Source organism: Sinohyriopsis cumingii, chromosome 13 (assembly GCF_028554795.1).
Source record: "Sinohyriopsis cumingii isolate HCF-2022 chromosome 13, ASM2855479v2, whole genome shotgun sequence".
NCBI classification, from domain to species: Eukaryota; Metazoa; Mollusca; class Bivalvia; order Unionida; family Unionidae; genus Sinohyriopsis; species Sinohyriopsis cumingii.
The window spans coordinates 43,038,872-43,065,876 of NC_142973.1; the positions used below are offsets into that span (position 1 = coordinate 43,038,872).

General features: G+C 34.6%; 2 protein-coding genes across 3 annotated transcripts in view; one reads left to right on the top strand and one right to left on the bottom strand.

Annotated features, from left to right (window-relative positions):
• Nucleotides 1–17,563, bottom strand: part of LOC149785303 (prostaglandin reductase-3-like) — a 36,376-nt gene extending 18,813 nt beyond the window's left edge. The window contains exons 1-5 of the mRNA XM_089979195.1: nucleotides 17,270–17,563; nucleotides 11,445–11,532; nucleotides 5,431–5,526; nucleotides 2,475–2,573; nucleotides 307–346 (exon numbers count right to left, since the gene is read on the bottom strand). Of these exons, the coding sequence (XP_089835321.1) occupies nucleotides 307–346; nucleotides 2,475–2,573; nucleotides 5,431–5,526; nucleotides 11,445–11,532; nucleotides 17,270–17,406 (460 nt within the window). The 5' untranslated portion in view covers nucleotides 17,407–17,563. The remainder of the gene's footprint in view (nucleotides 1–306; nucleotides 347–2,474; nucleotides 2,574–5,430; nucleotides 5,527–11,444; nucleotides 11,533–17,269) is intronic.
• A 4,052-nt stretch (nucleotides 17,564–21,615) lies between these two features.
• LOC149785304 (acyl-CoA synthetase short-chain family member 3, mitochondrial-like) overlaps nucleotides 21,616–27,005 on the top strand; it is an 88,278-nt gene continuing 82,888 nt past the window's right edge. For both annotated transcript variants that reach the window (XR_016425382.1, XM_089979196.1), the window contains exon 1: nucleotides 21,616–21,914. Coding sequence is in view for 1 of the 2 variants with exons in the window: in XM_089979196.1 (XP_089835322.1) it covers nucleotides 21,637–21,914 (278 nt within the window). In the remaining variant the exon portion in view is untranslated. The remainder of the gene's footprint in view (nucleotides 21,915–27,005) is intronic.

The following is a 27,005-nucleotide window of genomic DNA, read 5'->3' on the forward strand; positions in this document are numbered from 1 at the left end:
TTTAAACTGTATAATTTAATCAACACCATAAGTTAAAAATGTATGATTTAATCAACACCAGAACTTTGTATGATTCATCAGATTAACTTTGTGCTTTCTAACACTGACACATCTTTGTCATACCTTTCACAATGTTTCATGAAAATCTCTCCAACCATAATGAAGTTATGATCTGGATACACAACTTTTAATCAATGGATGGACATACAGATACACAGACAATGCCATAACAAAATATTCCTGACTCAAGACCAATGCATACAAATACTGAAGGACTTAAAATCCTATGTTCAACATTGTACAAACCTGTTACCAGAACAGTCTCTCCAGGCTTTATATCTCCAACCTGAGAAAAGATTTTTAAAAATTAAGTTTATTGTACTATATATTTAAATACAGTCATCAAAAATACTTTATATAAAGTTAATAAAACAGAACCATACTTTGGGTAATTTGAATAAGTAATCACATGTAATGCATACATGCCAATGCCCCCGAGAGGTATAATCATAATTATTGCTATTATAAGTGGCAAAATAATATATATGCCAGAATTACAGCACGTATGAAAAAGATAAATTTTTACTATTTACCAAGTTCTGTAGCTGGTAAAATTTCTTATCACAAAGGACAAAATCCATGGATTATGAACACAAAATATACTGAAAAATCATTTATATTCATCACTAACTTCAACTAGTCTATGTGTGTAAGTTTTGCCAAATGATCGTGAACTGGAATCCTGCAATGATCATTGTGAGGTGTTCAGAGTGCTGATTTACATTACTCTCATAGCCTTCTTTTAAATTTGTAAAGCGATGTTGATTTGTCCATTTTTCGGATCTGACATGTTTTGAAATTTGAAAAGATCCATCTGCTCTAATATTTTCCATCATATAACATCTCAACTCATACCATAAGGCATTCCACTTATCACCTCGCACCACTTTCTTTAAAAATAAAGACTGGTTCATTAACTCTGTGTGTGTGTGTGTGTGTGTGTGTGTGATTTGGATTTTTAACGTAGCTTTGATAATTTTTTCAGTCATATCGCTATGATGTCTGCAGTGTGGCAGTTTATAGTGATCTTTAGCACTGGGGCATCATGGCACAGACATGTAGCATCATGTCCCACCCAGTCACATTATCTTGACACCAAGCCAACCAGTCCTTACACTAACCTCTTAATAATGAGTGCCTAGCGAGGCAGCTGTTAGTACCATTTTTAAAGGTCTTTTGTATGACTTGGCCGAGATTGAAACCCGCAACTTCCCATATCCAAGGCTGACACTCTAACCACTAGGCCACTGGAGTAGCCTGGTTCATTAACTAACTAGTATATCAAAATAAATCAATCTGTCAGACCAAGTTCACTTTTGAAGAAACCTGTCTGTTTTCTTGGAAAGGGGTCATATACAGTTGCTATAAATAACAAATAAAGAAATTGATCTTATGTTATTCTTACACAGCAGTTACCTTTTTAAGAATTACCTTTTCAAGAATATTCTCAAATTTACATAAGTAAAATTAAAGAGATGATAATAAAAATGACTATGCCAAAAGCGTAATGGTTGGCATGAATGTTGTTGTTGTTATTGTTGTTATAGGGTTTAACGCCATTTTTCAGCACAGGATAGGCTATACATGGCGGCCAGTATTAATGGTGGAGGAAGAACCCGGGAAAACCCCGGAAAGAACCACCGACCCACGAGAAGCTACCAGCAAGCTTTCTCACATATCCACACTGGCCGAGCCCGAGACTCGAACCCACGCAGACAGAGGTGAGATGGCAGTGATCTGTGATGGGCAGCGCTTTAGACCACTCGGCCACTTGGGGCCCCGGCATGAATGTAATTCACTCCTAATTTTTCAAGTAATCACACAAAAATATTTTTTTATTACATGTAATTGTAATTTAGTCAATTAAAGTCAAAACTACCCTGTATTCAACATTACTTCTGATTACAACATGCTTATATTATCAAGAATATGGGCTGATTTTAAATTCTTTCAAAATTGGATGATGATGAGGTATATAGCTCAGTTTGGAGGGTTTTGGCATTTTTGCCACAAATTTGTGGCTCCACTTTTACAATTGGCTTCATTTGCCTTGCTTCAGTTCAGCATGTTTTGTGGTCCTACAGGCCATGTAATGCTTGTGAAAATCAGAAATTGCACTCCAAATATTTAGAAAGGAAAATAACTGAAACCATACCTTCATTTAAATAAGACAATATTACATGACTTTCTGATGGAATATAACTTAATCAAGTCTACTCAGACTCAATTATACATAATGCAAGGGATGCATGTTTTATATACACCCAGGTCAATAGTGTGATGAAAGGGCATTAAAAAACAACCACCAACAAATCACACCATATTAGATTTGATATCAAATACATTTAATGAGCAGCGCTCTACCACATTAAATGCTACTGAATTTTTTCCCACCTTCCTGAACTGTTACTCACCTTGTCCAATGCTATGGCAGCAGTGCAGCCACTGACTAAGAAAGGGAGATAATCTGGTCTTAAATCAGGTACTGGGATCGCTGTTTTAAATGATATAACCTAAAAACAAACACAAATCTTGTGGCTAAAGTTGTCCAAAGAATCACAGTCATAAAGTAAAACTGGAATATGAAATTCAATAAATGCAATGATGGTGGGAACCTTAATTATAACATGATGTTTGGCATCCAGAAAAATAGGTGGTATATGCAGTCCAATTCCTAACCATAAAAAAAAGGCTATGACTGACCTTAAAGGGCTTAGATCATTTTACACTGCTGTTTTAGCATACAATATCTTTTAAAATTAATATTTCATGGAACCATTTTTTACCAAAAGCTGATATCAATTTCATTTTCAAAAAACTGTTCCCTTTGTTAGCAATCCAAACCAATCCGTTGCCAATGTGGCATAAGAACCACAAGGGACCTCAGAAAATTAAGGAATTGTACCCCTGCTGAGCACTGAAAAAAACAGCAGGGGTGGGGTGTGGGACAACTGGACTGTTTAATGGCTTAATACTTGTTGTATAATTGTGTTGGGACTGTATGTTAATAGAGCACTTTTGAAAACACAGTTATTCATTTTTTTTGTGTCAACTACCTTTATTTTCAAGTTGTCCAGCTTCTCAAAGGTCATTAATATTATTCCACCCGGTTTCAACAACCTTCTCGTGAACATGAAAACATCGTGTATTATGTCACTGCATTTTTGTTGTTGTTTATAAGTTTGGTTCCCTGTTTCATAAGGTCAATGTATTGCAACAAAAGGAGCAAACAAAGCAGTGAAGTAGTCAAGTTGTTGACTGAAACTAAACAAGTTTCCTTTTTTTTTAAAACTAAAGACATTTTATTTTGTGAAACAACTGTCAACATCGAAACAAATTTTTAAAATATTGTTCTACTATTCAAATTCTGATGCTGGGATTTCATTGCAAATAATAGCAAAACCTTTCTCTTCCTTATGATAAGCTCTGAATGCTAATTCAGGAATTTTAAGTTAACTACAAAAATTGAAACTTGCTTCTCCACAAAGAACCGTACCTGTGAAACAAAGATTTTGAGTTTTTTTCTTCACCAAGTACATGTATTCATTTCGCTTGGTTGTCTTGCTAACTTTGATCACAACTGTAATGAGTAGGCTAATTTGGTAGTTTAATTATAATATGTACACAATAATATTTATAACAGTATTTGATTGATCAATTGAAATGAGTTCACTTGACCCACAACTGGGGCTGCTACCTTTTTAAGCAAGTAGTATTTACACACCTTCTTTTAAGTTTTCTTTTTGCCACCCCATTATCTGATACAAAAGACATAATTAGCGTGATAAAATAATGTCTGTTTTAATTTAGTGCAACAATACAATACTTTCACTAGTCAGATATCAAAGCAAGGTCGACACATAATCAGGTTTTCGCAGAAACGCTGGCTGGCAAAGCTGTTATGGTACATAAACAAATTTCATGTTTGAATACATGAGGGCACACCGCATTTATGATGATTACACTTAAACCGAACTAAGCAAAGGAACCATGAATTTTTCACTTAATAAAACTTATTTAATTGGTATTTATTTATTAAAGTACTGCCTCAAGTAGGTATTTAAATTTCATTGAATATTCTTACTTACAGTGTACTAAGAATGTTGCTTGGAAAGAAAATTGAACAAAATATAAGACTTCTTAATAAAAGCTGAGAATTTCAAAATCTTGAATAAATTTGCAGGTCCTATCTACTATTTTCAATGACAAAACGAGCCATATATCAAAATTCCAGTTACCGATTTTGATCACAATTTTTTTCACATTCAACAAATAGTGGTCAATTTTTCACATTCAACAAATAGTGGTCAATTTTGGGGTATTTTCAAGTTCATGCACATGCATGTGTTTGTGTGTATGATTTGGACTTTTAAGTTAGCTTTAACAAGTTTTCAGTCATATCACTACAAAGTCTGCAGTATGGCAGTTTATAGTGATGACTAGCACTGGGGCATCATGCCGCAGACATGTAGCATGACGTCCCACCCAGTCACATTATCCTGACACAAGGCTGACCAGTCATAATGCTAACCACTTAATGCTGAGTGCCAAGTGAGGCAGCTGCATGTACCATTATAATAAGTCCTTAGTATGGTTCGGCCAGGGTTCAAACCCATGACTGCCAGCATCCAAGGCAGACACTCAAACCACTTAGACCACTGGAGCGGTCGAAAGTGGATGCAATATGTTCATTATGCATGTAAAAGATAAATCTATCAGAAAACATGTTTTTGTAGGTCCAGGGTCAAACTGATCTGAACTGAGCCATGTTAAAACACAGGGCAGATTCCATTCTGGAAACAGGGTGAGGGATTTTGGTCCATAGGAATTCCTACCACAAGTCAACAATGGATGCACCACTGACACAGGAAAGATTGTACCCCAATCATTATCATGACCTCTTAATCAAGTAGACTGGAAAAAGGCCACCACTAAGCATGCAGTACAAAACAAGATGACCTAGTGGGATCAGTGGCATTTATATAACAATGGTGATTAAGATAGTCCCAATGTCCATGTTACAACAAAGCATGTAAAAGAAGGGTTCCGTTTTATGTAAATTTTTAGGCATAATAATGTGGAACCATGTAATTTCTCTCTCTCAACATCCCAAGCTGGTGCTAATACTTGTACAAAGTTTAAAATATTCCTAAACTTTATTTAATGTACATCCTCTTTTGTTGACTACCTGTGTATTAGTAATATATTTTCATCTGAGTTACACCAACCCCAGGCTTTGACTGGTTAACTTTGTATTTATATAATATAAAGTATCACAATATTATAGTTACAACGCTTTTAAAATTTAGTTAATGCAGTCACTTTTTGCCTTAATTGGTAGTATTATAAATGAATAGCATAAAGAAGTACCTTGTATTCACTGAAGGCCCCATACTGTGTGTAAAGAACTGGTTGGCCTGTAGTTAATGTGGAGTTTGGTCCTGTTGAAACTACCTCTCCCATTGCCTGAAATATGTTAATATCACTTTCTTTAAGTCAATGACAGAAAAAAATCCTAACCACTGATACAGAACAAAAGTGAACAGCAAAAAATAACAATAATAAACTGCAAGACTGATATGTCAGTAAAAATGGAACTGTTGTGTGTCACTAAATTCCAACAGGTCAAAAGTTTACACTGATGGACTCATTGAAATAAAACCTGTTTAAGTTGTTATCTGCAAATATTGGACACCAGTATAAACAGACCTGCTAAAACATATATCTGCAAATTTTCTACACGTTTTATCTCAATATATAGCACCTTTTCAAAAAGAACAAGAATAAGAATAAGACTTCCATATATGTAAATTAAATTATAGATATAAAGTAAAAACATTGTAAACATATCTTATGTACAAGTATACAAATACATCTACAACAATGGACTGCTCTCCAATGTTAGGAATGAAATTAAGTAGCACATTTAAAGAGTAATTTGTTACATCTACTGATAATATGAGAATTTAAATGAATGTCATAGTTCCAAAGAGATTTCAATATACAGTTCTTACTATTAGATATTCTTGTCATCATTAAGAATATATACTTTCTCATTACTTCATCAAAACTGAATACATTGTAACTTACGAACATGTTGGAGGCACTGTTGCATCTAGGAAGACCTAACTTAAAATAAAGACTATTATTATAACCAATAACTAGTTTTCTTTTCATACATTCACTAAAATTTGTCCACAAAGGAGCACAGTACATTGTGCAGCAATAAGATCTGAATAACCTAATTTTGATATTCAATGAACATACTCTTTCTTTGGCTTATACTGATGATCTTTACAAAGACCAATTTGTTAAGATTGGCTTTTGTTGTTGCTGTTGTTGTTGTAGGGTTTAACACCATTTTTCAGCACACGATAGGCTATACATGGCAGCCAGTATTAATGGTGGAGGAAGAACCCAGGAAATCCCTGGAAAGAACCACCAACCCTCGAGAAGCTACTGGCAAGCTTTCTCATATACCCACATTGGCCAAATCCAAGACTCGAACTCGTGGCCCTGATTGGCTTTTGTAATCAAAAGGATCAAAACAGAGCTTTTCCACATCCCTTGTTATCTAGTACTGATGCATGTAAAGTCATTCTGGATGGAGTATAATGAAAGCAATGTGGCTTTTTGACAATGACTCTTCTGATGACAATGTTAAATTAAGCTGCCAATCACATCCTTCAAGCCTACCTTCAACACCGAAAATTTGTACAATATTTTCTGACAAATAAACAAGAGTCTCTTTGAAGGGACTAACACTTGATATGTATATGTTTATTTTTTGTATCTTCTAGTACATGATTTTATTTAGTTTTTGTTATTCATGGATGTAAATTGTACAGATTATCTTTAGTTAGATTTTGCCAATGTGACAGGGTCTGTTAAAAGCATAAACTTATATAGGATCTATAAATTGATGCATACACATGTTGCATATATATGTACTGACAATTACTAATAATCTTAATATAAAGAAGTAATGATGACTTTGGGTTAATTTCTCATTGGCTGATTGGATCTGGATGGTTCTAGAAGAATTCAGTAACTTCCCACTGGTTGAGATAGGTCACATATATAGGCAGTTTTCTAAATAAATTGAGTAGTGTGATCTGCCACATGGGGTATGTTGTATTCATAACAGAAGGTGTATATAAGGATAGAACTGAGCAATCAGATTCATTCCTATTTTGGAGTCATCCTCATTTTTTGTGTTCCAGTTATAAGTCTGCACTTTATGTTGTACTTAGATAGTATTCAAGAAGAAAAAACTTTTGCTTGGACTGTTCAGTGGATACAGATATGGTCATTATTTACACTATAATATTATTCTGGAAATATTGTGAATTATTCAGAGGAGTTCTGGACAATGCCATCTTGACAATGTCACAATTCTTGAAGGACCAATTTTGAAAAAAATTATCATTCATTTGGACACTATGTCATGATTATTTTGGATTTACTTCATAATACTTAAGTTCCTCTCACATTTTCATTTATAATTTTGATAACTGAATTGTTTATTAAGTTTTACAAAAAAGGTTTTGCTTCTTTCTGTTACTCAGTCTGTGACCATATAGTCATAACATACTCTAATGGCTGAAAAAGAATTTCCAGGTGTCAAGATAAGACAGTTTCTCCTTTACACTGCAGAGTGTTGACACTATATCTAATATTCTTGAACAATAATGGTGGCGCTCTACAGTTTCATATTTTGCATAGGGTTAGGATTTTAAAGAAAAAAAAAGAATTTCACCAGCTTTCCTCACTGGTTATACTGGCTATCTAAAAATGACCTTGTATATCTTTGGTATAATGCAAAGAACCTTTAATTCCCTTTATTTTGGTGTATGATTGATGGGTGTACTATGGGTTATAGAGTATACAGCTTGGCCTTACTTCAGATGTGCACCTTTCAAAAAAGTGCTAGCTCTACTTGGTCATTTTCACTTCCTGAACTTCTGAGGTAAATTGTATGAAAAAGAGCCAATAACTTTTTTTTAAATTTTATATATTTGGTAATTCATTCACTGCACTTTCGGAAGCTGGTATTGTCTAGTCTGGCAAAATTCATTTTCCCTATTTTAATAGCTGCTATGTATAGTGTACTTTAGACTAATTCAGGCTGATTTTTTAACACAAGGGAGCAGTCATTTTAGTTAGCAGTGTGCTTAAATCATGTAAAATTTCCAAAAATACAATATCCAAAAGAAATATCATCCACATTACATTAATGTAGCATAGAGGTATGCCAACATTCTCTACATTGTGCATGTTTTAAATGCGAACTACTTCACCTTACATACGTCACTCTCTCAAAAGTACATATTATCTGGTGAGCACCCCCAATGTGATTTTCAAAATGGCCACTGTGGCAACCACCCAAAAGGTTTATGACACCACTTTCATTGAGCAACAACTAGATATCATTAGAAGTCTTTTGTTCAAAACCCCATATCAATATGACCATTTAGGAGGCATAGCAACAATATGATTTTCAAGATGGATACCATTGTGGCCATATTGGGTGTCAAACTGGCATCATTTTTAGTTAGTACAAACTAGACATTTAAAAAGTCTTTCGGTGAAAACCCCACAGGAATATGACTTTCCTTTGAGAAGAGGTGTTGATAACAAAGATTTTCAAGATTGCTGACATGGTGTGCATGTGAGAAGAACACCATTTTTACTTAGAACCAACTGGATATCATAACAAATCTTGAGGTGAAAATCCAATGACATTATGACCATTTATCTAGGAGGAGTAGCTATAACAAGATTTTCAAGATGGCCACCATGGTGACCATACTGAAAATAACACTGGCACTATTTTCATGAATGACCAACTAGACCTGAAATGAATTCTTGTGAAAACCCCATGCTGACATAATTTTCTTTTGAAACGGAATTGTGATAGCAAGATTTTCAGTATGGTTTCTGTGACAGCCATAATGTATATAAGATCAGGCCCATTTTCATTTATGACCAACTAAATATAATAAAATGTCCTTTTGCACCCTTTTTATTTAGGACCAACTAAATATAATAAAATGTCTTTTAGCACCCTTTTTATTTAGGACCAACCAAATACAATTAAATGTCTTTTAGCACCCATTTCATTTAGGACCAACTAAATATAATAAAATGTCTTTTAGCACCCTTTTCATTTTGGACCAACTAAATATAATAAAATGTCTTTTAGTACCCTTTTCATTTAGGAAAACCTAATTTTTGGATGAATATATGCATGTCAAGTTTCATGGCAATCCTCCAAGTACTTAAGAAGGAGTAGCAATAACAAACTGCAGCTAATGGATGGAGGGACATCAGACAACAGGCCATCCCAAAAGCTATTCTGGTCTATGACCACTAGAGCTAAATGCTAAAAACTTTAATGGGTCTTAAACTAAATTATGTGTTTAAGAATGATTCACAGAACAGGCTAGGATTCTTTGATTCAATCCATCTGTCCCTGCATGCCAGATGCAGGTGTGCATTAATCCATATGTCCCCCTTGTGGACCTGAAGATGTAGAATAGGCCTAAAGCACATTCCTGCATGTTGTAAAAGGCTAGTAATGGAGGCAAGCTTCTGCCCTATGCTGCATTCCACAATGATGTTCCAGCTGAGAAAATCCTGCACTTTTCTAAATATTTAATGTATCTTAAGAATTTACCATTTTCCGTAATTTTCATTAAGTAAAGTCATATCTGATAAAACAGGTGTAGTAAGAGGTAACTGAAATGAGTACATACTGTCCCAATTCATACAAAACTATGACTTAAATTCAAAAATGTTAAATAGATGCACCAAATCTTCATAACAAGCAGAGATTGGTGACCATGACCTTCACTATGTAATTGATTGCTATATGGCAAGCTGTGTACCTGGGAAAATTACATTAAATTATATGCTGTGGTTAAAAAGTGACAGTCTGAAAATGAAAATAAGCTAATGACTTGAATTATTGATTGTTTTGACCCTGACCTTGACCTTGAGGGCAAAGGATATGACTGAATATGTAAGACACTTTAAAGTCAAGATATATAACAGACAAAAGTTTCATTAAAATATACCTATACATGGACAAATGTCATTGATTTATACTTTCCACTACTAGACCTTCAGGCTGGGGTGTGGCTATAGTGTATGTGAAACACTAATCATGATATTTGGTGAAATTTCATTAAAACATCTTCACCGGTTCAAAATGTATACTCCAGACATGGATACATGCCATACATACACCAATGTACATTTTTCCTTGCTGCGACCTTCACTCTGAGGCATGCAGGCATGATTTGGTATATGTCACAGAGTGTAGTCATGATACAGGAATGGCTCCAGTTTTATTAAATCTTGTCACTGGTTCAAACTCCTGATAGGAAGAGTAGTTACAGTTACATTTCTCTTGCTATGACCATCACTTCAGGCAGTGAGGTGTAGCTATGGTATGTTACACACAAATTGTACATGATGTATAATTGGCTAAAGTTTTGTTAAAATATCTTGAGTAGTTCAAAAGTTTTCAGGTTATAGTCCTGAAAAGGATTTAAGTCACCAAATAACATTTTCCTTGCCATAACATATAATCTTAAAACAGGGGGCATCCCTGTGGTACATACCATACAATTTAAACATGATATCTACATGAGCCACGTTTCATTCAATATCTTGAGTATTTCAAAAGTTATTCACTGGACAGGATACAAGTCACAGGCTTACATTTTCCCCATGCCATAACATTGACCCTCAAGGAGGAGGCATGGCTATGGTATGCAACACACTGTGGTGTGATGACACATACATGGGCAAAGTTTCATTAAAATATTAAAATATCTTCAGTCATTCAAAAATTATCGTCGACTTTAAGGAACAAGGCTTGGCTGTGGAACATAAAGTCAGGATATATATGAAAAATGGTCATCAATTTTCATTAACTGGACATGTGAATTTTCAGGGGACATGACAGGAATCCGTACGAGTTAACAATCTAGTCAATATAAGAATCCTACTGTAATGGTGAAGATTCCTGAATTTTTTAAAATGTATTAATTATAAAAACACTAGTTTTATGTGTGTTAACTTTATATATAAAGTAGAAATTTATGGTAAAAACAATATATCACCAAATGCTTTTCCAAATTATGTAAAGTCCACCCATGTCAAAGCTCCCTCCATTATCCCAAGGGAACAGATCAAAATTCAGACATCATCACAAACATATCAATTATGTTCAAGTGCACCTGCACTGCAAGTCTGATTTCTGACAGAAATGTGGAAGATATATGCTACATAACAAACTGAATCATGCATCACATTCACACAAATATGGATGAGTACAATTATCATTTTTCTGTTTTTTCCCTAATGCAGTGTACCTCAAATCCACAGTCCAAAGGAAATTTGACATCCTTATCATATCTTCCAGCAATGAGATTGATTTCGGAGGCATTTATTCCAAGATACCTGAAATTGTTTGTAAAAAAATAGTTACTTATTGCATGCAGGTAGCAAATTTCTTGACTTTTAAATGTGTTAAATTCTGCACAGCATTCATAGATTTTCGCTGTTTGTTTAGGTTGGTAATAATACAGTACCTGGCAATGTGATTCAAACTGATTAACTAACTTGTAATGCTGAGGTAAATCAAAGTCATATACATATGCATGGCAATGACATAATTATGTTCAGAGACAGTATCCATATTCATTTTGCTTCCTCTACAATATTAACAGTCATAAAAAAATGCCACAATAGAGTGAGAATTTATAAATAAATAAGTACACACATAACAAAACTATAAAATACAATTCTATTATTAAGTGGAATATGTCACAAATATACTGACAACTTACAATTTGTCTTAATTAAATCCATCAAAATCCATTAACACTTAACATTTTGAACAGATTTATATGATAAATCAATGATTTCAATTCTAGGTAACATACTGGCATCAAAATAATAGTTCAGAATGATCTGATTCACAATATGTAATTCCACGTATTATAAATAAAAAATAAAAGTTAAGTCCATATTTTAGTGATTCACATAAATGTTGCTATCTAATTTCATTTGGTACAAAGTCCAAGAATTCATCCTTATTGTCCCATAAAGTTCTGAAATCCTCCATCGTCATTTAGTCATTGTAAATCATCATTGTCTGGTCATCATAAACATTTTCCAGCTCTCCTTTGCTTCACTGTCATATTTGGGTGCTTGTGTAGAGACTGAGCTTGAGCTCTGTAAATAACACTTTGATCATACCGTTTGTAAAATCTATTAAAGGCTGCAACTGAATACATGTCAATTGTGCCGCAAGATCACAGGGAGTTCAAATAAACACCCTGTTACTTGGGAATGAGCAAGTATCAAACTCACAGCCTGATCAAAGGGTTATCACATGGAAAACAGAAGATACTGCCTTTACAAGCTAAGGGATTAAGGTCAAACATGCACAGGAAGTTGTATAACTCTGTTTGGAACTGAACAAGCACTTGTACAAAAAAGATTTTCAACTTGAAAACTAAGTGTGTGCTGTCTTTCCAAGTCAAGGGCTTATTGGACCACATGCACTGGCAGAAAACTTGGTAAATATCACTAGGAAATTAAATCTAACTTATGGAAAAGTAAATTACAAAATTAAGTCAACTTTTATTGCATCAAACACTGTGCATACACAAATATTAATATAAATTACTGGCTGTTAAGACTTGCACAAAAGTGGAAACAATCTATATGTACTTGAGAGTAAACATCCAGTGAACATCAATGATAGACACTTCACTTTACAGTGGACAGTATTTAATATACCCTGAAATATTTTTTAAATTATTAAAATCCAAATAAATGTAGATATACATATTTTGTAATGAATACCATCATGAAACTGATAAACACAGTGCATACCATATATGTATTTCATAATGTGAAGAGTGGTATGAAAATTTCAAAATATTTGAATCAACAGTACTTTTATGTGCTGCAAATATGCAGAGTTTCCAACAATATCCCTAGATTTATCAACTTCTTTTGTATCACATGCTGATAAGATGACCCTACTATGAACTGAATATTTTCAGTAATCAGAGATCCCCCAAAGTGTGAATCTGACCCCAAGGTGAGTTTTGACCCTCAGTACTGCACCCTTAGTGAGTAAACTTAAAAAGCCATGAAATATTTTTAAGCTGATTACCTAGTCTTGCACAGTGACAAAAGAGTTATCATTTGCGCATCTGATTCTAAGTTTGGAATAAAAGCTTTCCTTTACATATGAATAAGTAAATACCAAATGCATGAAAATTAAATGAATACTCTTTTTTTTCTTCATTTGTCTATATGTATCTTGGCCACACCATGAGGAGATGGGTCCAAAAACATAAACTGCACTACAAACGAGGGCGCAAGTTACCGAAGGACCTCTCCAATATAATCCACTAGACATCTAGAAAACAGCGGCAGTTGGGGGTGGGGTGGGAACTGGATTGTGTAATGTCTCATCCTCATTTTATAACTGTGTCAGGAATAATTGTCAATAAAGCACGTTTTCTTATGAAGTTGTTTGTTATTCTGTATAAATTACATTTATTTTCAAAATCTCCAACATGTGAGAGACTGTTACATTATTCCAAGTGGTTTCAACAACCTCCAAGTGTACATGAAACATTTAAGAATTAGATAACTGCTTTTTGGTTTGTTGATTAGCAGACCTACCAAGATGATTTTTTTTCCTTAAGCTCATCCAGTTTTCAGTAAGATGTAACAAAATATCATGAACCGCTACTGTAAAGCATGGCAACGTATTTAAAAATTCAATATTCGAAACATGCCACGACGGTAACTATTATGTTCAACTGAAAAGTTTGTAATGTATGTGTATACCTTATTTACCACTACTACAGTTGCACAAACTTCATTTTCAAATCCTATGCAGCTAAATGGCTTATTGCTAACTAGACGTAATTCTTTTTAAATTTTTTTCCATTTCTCATGACGACGACAATCATATCTCTAGTCCTACCATGTAAGACTTCACCTTTGATATTTATGGTCTGAACATCAAGGTCATACTGCCTAAATGACAGTGTTGTGTAGTATGTTTTGATGTCGAATGACATCGTAACGAAAGTGAAATTTTCAGGAATATCTAACACACATGACAACCCGTAACGGCACTTTTCTACAAATTAAAATTATAATGTATTAGTCAGACTTTACTTACTTTGATGTCTTTTCTTCAAAAATTCAAATTCTCACAAAAGTAAAAGGACCTATTTTCAAGTTTCATTGGCCTACATTTCAGTTGGCTGGAAAGCGATGAAAGCCGGAAATGCCGAAATCAGGTTAAGTTGAAGTATTATTCTTTAACAAAATGAATACAAAATATATCAGGTCTGTAGTGCCTATTGGAACAGCAAGTAACATTTCATTTCGTTCAAGAAACATATCATCACATTAAACCAAATGAACATACTCTGCCAAACATTGACTATTGTCACATTTCAACAAATTCAAATGTATGTCAACGGAACATGAAAATGTATCCATTTGCTAGTGTCAGATTTTGATTCCATCAGGATAAAGACAGCACAGTAAGTATAGTAATTACATATCAACTGTGGAAGAGTATCAATATGGGCTGCCAAGTGTGTGAGATATTTTTTAAACTCTTGACTACTCATTCCGATGTTAACTAACATCGGAACATGCTACACGAGGCCATTATATGGGTAGTAAGATGTAGCACTAAAACAGAAATAACATGTGATACATCTTACATTGTAGGACTATCATATCTCCCACCACAAGACATACTCAAACTGACACATGATGTCCGATAAACGTAATTGTGTCCCTTCCTGTTTTTATTCACAAGAAGCTGAATATTCCTTTTTATTCTTCTGTTCTGATTAACATTTTTTATGAGGATTAATTTCCATTTCGTCTTCAACATGCATCGCTTGCTGGATGCCATTAAAAAAAATATAGTATAATCATCAGTTTGATCATGCAGATGCTTTGCATGAAAGAACATGTGCAGTTTAAAGTACTACTGTAAACTTAGTCTGGTTCCCTGACTAATTTCACTAGTTCTAATATGAAACCCTGATCCAAATCAATCATAGATGAACCGATTATCCGAATCTTTTGGCAACAATAATTTTTCCATAGTTTTTGCTTTTAATCCCTAAGTCATTAAGGGTCATTTTCGTAAGACTTATGGCAAAATCGTAAGGGTTAGCAGGTCTGGTTTAGTCTGGTTCCCAGATTGGTATGAGATAGTATTGTGTGAAACAGTGAGTCTGTGAAGCAGGGAACTAAACAAACTTTTGATACACTACCAAACAAGATCCCCTTTTATTCAAAAACATGCAACATTTATTTTGTGAGACATTCGTTTACATCGAAACTCAATTTTGTATTGTTCAATTACTCAAACATTGATGCTGTGAAGTAACTGTGAAACTTCTTATCATCATTAAGAATATCTCAAAGTGCCAATTCAGGAATTCTTGGAAATTCGTTTTCCCCACATTGGTCCGTATCTGTGAAACAAAGCTTTATTTTACTAAGTATTCATTTCGCTTAGTTGCCATTCTATCATTGGTCACAGCTTTGACTGAGTAGGTTATTTTTTGGTGGCTTAATTAGATAATGTACACAATAACATTTATAAAAGTGTCTGGTTGATCAAGTGAAGTGAGTTATCCCGACATATGACAAAGGCCTCTAGATCTTAATCATGTAGAATAGCATGATTTTTAACTTTTTTTTAATTCCACCTCCTTTTTATGATTCAAAAGACGTAATTAACATGATAATGCAAAGGTGGACAGCTTTTAATTCAGTGCAACCATACAACAAATGCTTCCACTAGCAATTCGTTTCATTTAATCTTATGTGATCACTGACAATTTACCTGTTATTGTTCACATTTTCTAACTCTTATAATTAACTCCTGGCCTCGATTGCCCAAAGGTCAAGTTATCTTTCTGCTATTCAACTCATACCAAGAGGTCATAATCCTAAAATTGCTGGCAATAAAAACATTAAAAATGTAACTTAGTTTTCAATGTGTTGTAATTTGCACATATGTAATAATGCAGTTTTGTTTCTTTTTACATTCTGTTCATTAGATCACATTAGGGTTTTATTGGTTTTTGATCAGTACAATGTCGAAACTGATACTCATCATGTAAAATTTAATTTGGCTGAATAGAGATTTTGATAAACATGTGGCTCTGATTTTGTATAGAAATATAACAGTTAAGAATTAAAGCATAGAATTAAAACTATACACCAGTACATAATATGTGTATGTATCTTATTAAGTACGTCTTCATTTGTGTCAGTCTGTGCACCTAATGCCTGCCTATACAAATGTTTCCCATATAGGCAAATATGTCATAACAATCTTAAACAACCACTGATTTTGACAAATTTTATATGAATTTATAGGTTGCTCATCAGTCTAAATCGATCTAACCCAATAGAACTGTCTAAAAATGCAAACTAAAAAAGTTGGTAGTTTCTGCTCATTATCGCTTGCGACTTTACCAATCTTCACATCCTTGCTATGTGCTTCTACCCTTGCCTTTTTGTGATGGTGCCACACATTTCGAAGCTAACACTATATATTTGAAATATAAAATTAAAACTATACAACAGTATATGAAGTATATGATATGTATCTTATAAGTACGTCATTTGTCTCTGTAGTGTCCGTACACCTAATGCCTTTATATAAGAACGTATTCATGAAGTCAAATAACTCAATTATTCTTAAACCTTTACCGAGTTTGGTATGAAAGATATAGGATGATTGTTTTTTATTTTGGAAAAAAATAGGTTTGTGGAAAAATAATTGACAAATTAAAACAAAATGTTTTAATCTTAATTATAATCACACTTGACTCATTACATATCAATAAATCACAGGTTTATTCAGAATCGGGGAAGGGGAAGGAAGCATTGCAATTTAGAGATGAGATGACAGGCGCTATGCGATCTGGTGTGGATTTGGCTAGATCTGAGTGGATTTGGGTGTTTCGTAACTCCGTATTCAGTACTGTAATCTACAATCCGAACTTGGAATCCGAAATAAGTGGTGCGGGTACTGAATATAGGATGTTGTGGACCAAAAGAACTGAAAGTCCAGAACCAGAATTTGAGGTCCTGAACTCTCAATATCGAAAGCTCTAACCTGTTCCTAACCAAAATTTCTCCTTCTCCTGGAACCGGTGTCGGCAGCTCCACAATTTTAACCACATCTCTGAATTTCTGGCTTCTAGACGTTGCAACTAGTTTTCTTATCGTGCTCGGTATTCTTCTGGTAGCCATTTTCTTGTTAACAGATTTTAGATTAACAACAAACTCAGTATGACAATAACTGCTAAAATAAAGCTGGGTTCTATGCAGGCGACAGATTAAGTGTAGTACAAGCAATCCTTGAGACTAGGTGACAAGTCTAAAGTCCATGGTTTATGAGAGTGATTTCCCTTGCACAGGTGCCTTAATTGTTGGCACGAAGCCAAACACAGTTAAAGTGGATCAACTGGGAGGCTACTTTACGAAGACATAATCCATGTATTCGTTGATAAATAAATAAATATTAAATAAATAAATATAAAGATCGTTTCTAAAAGCATATGCTTTAAATATATTGATAATCTAATATTGTAGACATAGACCAATTTTCTTGTCCAAGAAATAAACAATACGAAATAAACAAAATAAAAAATATCAACAAATGGAATGCTGGCTAATTCGGACCATGGATGATTACATACGCACATTCATCCTATGGTTTATTTTGTCCAAAATGGTAATGGTGTCAATCCGATATCCAATATGTCCACAGCAACAGCTAAATTAAAAATCTCGTTATCACTGTACTGAAGAATCTCTTAGCTGGGTTCAACACTCAGTTGTTACACGGAATTAATGGTTTTACCTTGAATTCATGGAAATTCTGTTTGCCCAGTAGAGCGTCAGTACCTTCGAGGGACTATTGTAAAGTTATACTGTTAAAAGAATAACAGTATGTACGTATGCATGTTTTCACCTTAGAGTGTGTGTAGGTACTACATTCAATGTAATTCACACCTTGTTCCTTTGTACTCACTATAACTTTACCTCGATTAACATAAATTGTTTACAATGATGATAATGTCATAGACATTGTAACATTAATCTGAAAGTTTACATATTTTAAATGAACACAAGCCTACTACACCTATTACTACTACTACTACTACTACTACTACTACTACTACTAATAATAATGCTTGCTAGTCTTTATATTTATAGGTGTCAGCTTATCCATACCTCAACCATTTAACGTCCGCGTATGTATGTATGTATGTATGTATGTATGTATGCATGCATGAATTAATGAATAATCTTTTATTGCCTGATTTACAAAAGAGTTACAACTATACCACCACAAAATGAGGAGGCAACAGACATGTACACGCAATAACGATACATACTGAAGCATACACGTACATGAAGGAATCCAAAACAAAATTTGTAGATTTTTAATTCGTTTACTTTACGAGATACGCAATGCAACAGATCTTTAAACACTCCATCTTACTTAGAAATTATATCACCACCCATTTTTTCATTCGCTATGAATTTGTCGAAATTCGAATCATATATGCAAATACATATATGTCTGAGTACATGCTTGAAGATCCAAGACAATTAAACAAGTAAGCAATTGTATAATATATATTTCCACATGTATATATGTATGTATGTATGTATGTACCCATCCGTATTTCTGTTAAATCTCATCATGTCTGGTCAGCTAGCTAACCATCTACGGAACTATATAGTAGGCGAGTGCACTCTTGAACTGCCTAATACTTTGATAAGTGCAATAAAGCAGAATCGTGGCAAAGTCCTAACCAAAAGACTTTTACTTAAAAGCCCATTTTGTTTTAAATTTTAAGAAAAAAATAAATCCAAAATTGAGGAAGCTAAAAGTGTTCCACTGGGACTCTATTAATCGCCTGCCGCGATTTGTCCCTGAGATGAAATTATCTTCCTCTAACTAGAAATACTTGCATAGCAACCACGTACCTAGTTTTTGTACCTACGTGTCCTCTTATCTTCCGTGGTCAGCCTTAAGTTTGCCGATTGATCTGATTGCAGATAAAATTCTCAGACCATGCTTGGGTAGCCTCTAGTGCCAAAAACTTGTGTCCAAATAATCTGTCTATAAACCCGTTGATACATCAATTAATACATAACTATCAGATTTACTATCTTATTAAAACAAGATAATATTTCATTCAAGAAGATATCTCGTTTAAGCTTAACAAGATATTATTCGTTCAAATAAGATATCTCGTGGCACTATCCAGCCAAATTACTTTTCAGGTGTTCTGCTACATTTCTGTTTTACTGTCTAAAAACAGTATCTTGGGTAATTGAAACATTCACATCCCGAACTGACTCTCGATTTAAAAGATAACAGCAAATGAAATCTATATAGGCTGTTTTGTAATTATACATTACAGATTTGTAAAGAATTAATAGTCTGACATGACAACACACACACACACACACACACACACATTCATTTTAAAAGGTCTTATTGTGGTAATAATAGATTTACCGACTATATAATAGATTGAATTATTTAATTGTATACATCAGACCGTAGATTAATGTTACACTTTTTTATTTAAATTTAAATCTTTAAAAGTAGACCGCACAGGTTACTGGATAAGGTGTAGATTTAAAGGCGAAACTGATAAAATTTGACGCAAGCTTAAACATTGATGAAATTAAACGAATATCAATACAATCTGATAGTATGGTCTACAAGAATTTCACGATATTGCTATCAGAATGTTCATGTTTGATACAAAACTCAGATAACTTGAACTCAAGTAAGGGACGGAGCATGTGTGACGTTGGCAAAGTTAATAACGAAAAAAAAAAACAACAACAAAAACCACAATGGAACATAGAAATAATAAAAGAAACATTTTTACAAAAATCACATCCTGTTTCTATGTAACCCTTAAGAATTTAAAAACAGAAGGTATAAAGGACATAAAACATGAACGGAACTAAGTTATTTAATTCACTTTTTTAAAAGTTCTAATCTGATTGTCATCAGTCACAAACACTGTCAACTTCTTGGCGTTTCGAATCAAACAGGAATTTTTTTATTTTTTTTGATAGTAATATGGTCGCCATATTTGCATGGGCCAGTCGATGTTCCAAGCAACAGACGGGATATAGTTCATAGTCTTTGAAAATCTCAATAATTTAAAAATGTTGGATTTAAATCTCATTGAACGCGCGTATACTATATTTTATCCTATTTATTTGTTAAATTTGTTTTAGAATTATTAAAACTAGACATTGCAAGTATTGGACGCAGACGACACAGTTTTTACTGAAATAGACTATTCTTCAAATCAGAGATGGACAGTGAGCAGTTTGTCTGCTTGTTCACATCGGGAGCTTCCCTCTACGTTGAAACGCCAATAATTTGAAAGTGCTAGGAACCCCTTGGTGTCAATTCGGTTATAAATTATAAAACAATGAACGAAATGACGAAGTCTTTCCTATCTTTTGTTCGTTAATACTTTTCATTTTTATAATCGGCAGGGGGTACAAAGAAACGGGAGAGTGCGAAATAGTTGCTCGAAACATGGCCCAACTACAAGGTTGAATAATCTGCATCAAAGCACAGGGGCTCGTATCGTTGCTTACAATTTACCTGTCATATATGTATTATACAATAATTAAAAGAAAATGACGTCCTGCATTTATTTATAACTTATTTTCAGTTGGGCAATGAGAAGGCAGTATTCCATTCAGGACGTTGTTCTTGCATATTAAACGAGCGCGATCAGGGCCATGTTGAGCAGTAGCGCGGGAAAATGGTCTTGCATTCCTTAAAGGTATGATAGTAAACCAAGCTTCGGATACGCATACAAAGTCGAATGCCTGAGCTAAATATGGGTACCAAATTTATTAAGCTTTGCAAAGCTTAGCTTGAAATATCAGCGGTTTATTCTTAAATAGGTTGCGCGAGAAAGGAGAAAAGTGTCCTTGTAGTTATTGTATAGTACATGTAAGACCAACAAGTTGTTCTCCACTTTTTTGTTGTTTTTTTTTTTGACTGGCGTCTGGATACAAAGGTTAGTCTAAATAAATTTATTAATTAATAGCGTGCGGTCCGATCATCCGCCGATACACCTGCGGACGCTTCAGCACAATTAGTACATAACACCGTTAGTCTCCACCGCCAGTCAAACAAACAAAAAAGGTGGAGAACAACTTGTTGGTCTAAGTACATGTATGACACGTAACTTGTAAGCAACGTTACGAGCCCCTGTGTATCAAAGTGGTTATTGCCATCTGTAAATGGATTAAAACAACAAAAAAATTGGATCAGATGCGCCAACTTTTTAACCAATATATATATTAATTTGTTGTCGTGTGGGGGCAAAAAAAGGAAAACCTACGTCCCGATTTTCATTCACTCTGATTGCACGACCTTTGACCTCCGCCAAAAAAAGTTAAGTTACTGGCAGAAACATGGCAGGTGCTCGTTGTTTTGTAAACTTTTCGCCGAAATTGAAGCTAGCTTTGGCGTGGAATTTGCAACAGAGGATCACAGAATCTCATCGACTTATATGTTGTTGTTTGTCACACAAAAAACATTACTCGAATGCCACAAAATCTTCTTTTGACGACGTCTACAGGAGGTCTATAAACAAACCTGAAGATTTCTGGGCCGAGGCGGCCCAGAACATTATATGGAACAAGAAATGGAAGAAGGTTCTCGATAATTCTAACCCCCCATTCACTAGATGGTAAGATTAATTCAACGCGTTATAACACCAGCATATGATATACTTTTGTAATTCGGGTACTTAATTAACGACGTCGCGCACTTAGAAGTTGTGCGTTCGTATCCCCGACCTCTGCAAGCTGCATAACCTACATAGTCTAGCTTGCCATCGGGACCGATCATTTAATTGTCGGATGGAGCAGGGGTCGTTTGAGCTAGCTATCAAGTAATGGATATGATAGGTTTTGTTCATTTGCCATCAATCTTATATATAACATACTTCAAGCTATTAGAAATCGGAATGTTTTTCAAAACTGTACCAGCACACACTCGCACCCACCAAAATTAAATGGTCAGTCCCTTATGTTTGCAAGTCTCCTGCCATTGTGCTGAAGGTGGGGACCAATTAAATAGCAAAGGACTTTTAAAGCTAAGGTAATGGCTACAACCTGCAGTTGGGTAAGCTGGATAAAGTCCAATCTGGACCCTTTCAGTGGCCTAATTTGTTAGAATGTCCGCTTTGGATGCAGGAGATCACAGGTTCAAGCCCCAGCTGAGTCATACAAAAGACTTATGAAAAATTGGTACTAGCAGCTGATTCGCTAGGCACTCAGCATTAAGAGGTTAGTGTTAGGACTGGTCTGCCTGGGGTCAGGATAATGTGACTGGGTGGGACATGATGCCTTATGTATGTGGCAAGATGTACCAGTGCTATCCATCACTGTAAACTGCCACACTGCAGACATCTTAGTGATTTGACTAAAAAATTGTTAAAGATGTGTTAAAAATCAAAATCACACACATACAAACACAATTCCAATCTGGGATAATTCCGACTGCTGACATTTTAGGTGTTACTGTTATCAGCAGTTGCATCATACAAAATGGCTTGTCACTTTGTGTATGAACTATGTATATGGGGAAAATGTCAGTTTCAGCAAATCGGGCACTCCCATGTGCAGATTATGTCATTAATTATTGTATCTTGCTTCTCATCTGTAATCAGGATGTGTCTATTTTGAAATATAACACCTGGTTAGCAGGACAATGGAAGCATGGCAGTTAAACAAATGCTAAATATGATGTGTGTGGACAATAAAAAGCCATAAATAAAGCCATAATAATGTGTGAAAAATACTGAAAAGACAAACCAGGCCAATTTTATTTAAAAATTTAATTTACAGTTAGACCCCACCACCACATATTATTGATCAGTTGGGTTAATCCTGACCATCCAGGAACACTAATGAGCAAATCAGAACAGTTACAATTAAAAACATCAGCAGTTAGCTTCAGATGGAAAATAAATCTTCAAAAACCTCAATTCATGTTAAAGAGCAAACCAGCAATGATATATCTATGCAGTGGCAATGATGTATCTGTGCAGTGGCAATGATATCTCTGTGTAGTGGCAATGATATATCTATGATGTGTCAGTTGAAAACCCAGCAATCTTTGAAGTCTCAGAAAACAATTTATGATCAATTTTATGTTTTGTTCATATAAAGAAAATGCTGCTGTTCTGGGTAAATGGGATGCAATGTTTAAAAGATTAATCTTTTGGTCCCTACATAATAATCATTTCTGTGATAATGAATTCCTTTGTGTTTGGCTACAGAATGATTATCAATTCACCTCCAAGCAGTTAAATTGGCTGTTTTAATAAAAAATTAACTTTTTTCAGAATTAAGTTGAAACCAATTGCCAATTTTCATAATGACCATTTAAAGTAGAAACAGTCATGCAATTTTCAAATATGGTGAACTTGTATCTATTATTTTATGGTTTTTATTTCATTTCAGTACACTGTACAACACAGATCCAATGATGTGCAGACATTTTGTTTTATATTTTATCTTGTCCTTCACATTTACATTTGTTTGGAAGCATTTATCTTCCTGGGATTTTTGTGCAATTCATTTTTACATTTTTTGAATACAATATCTTCAGATGGCACCATGTAGTCACTATTGTGTTGAGACCATACTATGCTGCTACATACATGTACATACATAAATCACATTAAGTATGACTCATTTACATGTTGCTGGTGGCTGATTGGTGGTGGTTTGATAGCTCCCTACTGTATGATGGTATTTGTGGATGTCCTGCCATTTTGGATGCATTTTTCAAGCCTTGACCTTTTGTAATTTTCTTTAATTCTGATTGCATTATATGGTCATTATCTCATATGTAATGGTCCATAATTGATTGTCTTGCATTTATCAGTGCCAATTTGGCATGTAATTAAACCTTGAGGGGAAGAGTAAGAATTGCACACCTCTGCTTTCAGTGTCTTGACATCGACTTCAACCATCTGACTGCAGCAGTTCCATACACATGGTATTTGTGGTTGGGACATGGGAGAGACATTATTTTTATTGTTGTTGTTGATGATGATGTTGTTATTATTATTGTTGTTGTTACTGTTATTATTATTGTTACTATTATTATTATTATTGTTATTTTTATTTTTACTACTATTATTATTATTATTATTTGATGAACTTGTATAGTGTTTTACCTATTTATAAATGGATACTTTACATGAAAGTGACACCAGTATGGTGTGAAGGAATTATTTGTTTGGTCAGAGAGATTTGTTTCTGTTTGAATAGAGGGGATAGCTTCTTTTTTTCATGCAGTTTCCTGGTATCAGATTATAGATCTTTAACCAGAAAAGTTATTTCATAGGTAGTTTTGTTCAGAAATTCTATAATCAAATCTACACCACTGTACATACGTACATACATACATGCATACATACATACATACATACTGCTCCGGTGGCCTAGTGGTTAGAGCGTCCACCTCGGATGCTGGAGGTTGTTGGTTCGATCCCCGGCCAAGTCATACCAAAGACTTACAAAAATGGTACTAACAGCTGCCTCACTTGGCACTCAGCATTAAGAGGTTAGTGTTAGGTTGGCCTGGTGTCAGGATAATTTGTCTGGGTGGGACATCATGCTGTATGTCTGCAGTATGATGCCCCATTGCTAGACATCACCATAAACTGTCACACTGTAGACATTGTATGACTGAAAAATTGTTAAAGCTATGTTAAAAATCCAAATCACACACAAACACACACACACACATACATACATACATACATACATACATACATACATACATACATACATACATACATACATATTGGGACTTGTGCATGAAATACCATTCTCTGTTATTGCACTACCATCAGCTTTATTCTCCTACTTTGGATATGCTTCAAAAGGTATAGTGCACCTTCAGATGTGCTTAAACTACATGGAAAGCAAGACTGCATAATTAATTTCAACACATTTAAGAAACAAAATGAATAAACAGCAAAGTTAAAGGTGATATTTCATATACAGTTTGAGCATCAGCGGACAAGATTGTTGTGTTATCTATTGTAATAAAATCCCAGCCATAAAACTATAAAAATGAATGTTCCATCTCGGGAAACTTCTGTAATAATTTTATGTTATGTGCTGAGTCAAGATGATCATGGAAGTTGCCCACAGGTCTCACAATTATTCCACATATGTGAATAACTTAGTTAAAATAGCCAATTTAATGGTGTGGTTGTAATCAGTTTTGCACCTAGATCCTCAGGAATATTCATATGGAAAGTAAGAATCAAAATATCAGTAGTTTTGACTTTCCATGTGACTATCACCAAGAGGCATCATCATTTTATTTATATGATCACAATCTCTTTCTGAGGCTCCTGATGCTTGTATCATTCATTGCCGGTACATTGAAATATTGTTGCCATATTCATGCTTGTTCATTATGATTGATCAGAGTGATCATGTGTTGGTGTTCCAATTGTACTTGTGCATTATGATTGACTTGAGTGATCATGTGTTGGTGTTCCAATTGTACTTGTGCATTATGATTGACCAGTGTGATAATGTGTTGGTGTTCCAATTGTTCTTGTGCAATATGATTGACCAGAGTGATCATGTGTTGGTGTTCCAATTGTTCTTGTGCAATATGATTGACTAGAGTGATCGTGTGTTGGTGTTCCAATTGTTCTTGTGCAATATGATTGACCAGAGTGATCATGTGTTGGTGTTCCAATTGTTCTTGTGCATTATGATTGACCAGAGTGATCATGTGTTGGTGTTCCAATTGTTCTTGTGCATTATGATTGACCAGAGTGATCATGTGTTGGTGTTCCAATTGTTCTTGTGCAATATGATTGACTAGAGTGATCGTGTGTTGGTGTTCCAATTGTTCTTGTGCAATATGATTGACCAGAGTGATCATGTGTTGGTGTTCCAATTGTTCTTGTGCATTATGATTGACTAGAGTGATCATGTGTTGGTGTTCCAATTGTACTTGTGCATTATGATTGACTAGAGTGATCGTGTGTTGGTGTTCCAATTGTTCTTGTGCAATATGATTGACCAGAGTGATCATGTGTTGGTGTTCCAATTGTTCTTGTGCAATATGATTGACTAGAGTGATCGTGTGTTGGTGTTCCAATTGTTCTTGTGCAATATGATTGACCAGAGTGATCATGTGTTGGTGTTCCAATTGTTCTTGTGCATTATGATTGACTAGAGTGATCATGTGTTGGTGTTCCAATTGTACTTGTGCATTATGATTGACTAGAGTGATCGTGTGTTGGTGTTCCAATTGTTCTTGTGCAATATGATTGACCAGAGTGATCATGTGTTGGTGTTCCAATTGTACTTGTGCATTATGATTGACCAGAGTGATCATGTGTTGGTGTTCCAATCGTACTTGTGCATTATGATTGACTAGAGTGATCGTGTGTTGGTGTTCCAATTGTTCTTGTGCAATATGATTGACCAGAGTGATCATGTGTTGGTGTTCCAATTGTTCTTGTGCAATATGATTGACCAGAGTGATCATGTGTTGGTGTTCCAATTGTACTTGTGCATTGTGATTGACTAGAGTGATCGTGTGTTGGTGTTCCAGTTGTACTTGTGCATTATGATTGACCAGAGTGATCGTGTGTTGGTGTTCCAATTGTACTTGTGTATTATGATTGACCAGAGTGATCGTGTGTTGGTGTTCCAATTGTACTTGTGTATTATGATTGACCAGAGTGATCGTGTGTTGGTGTTCCAATTGTACTTGTGTATTATGATTG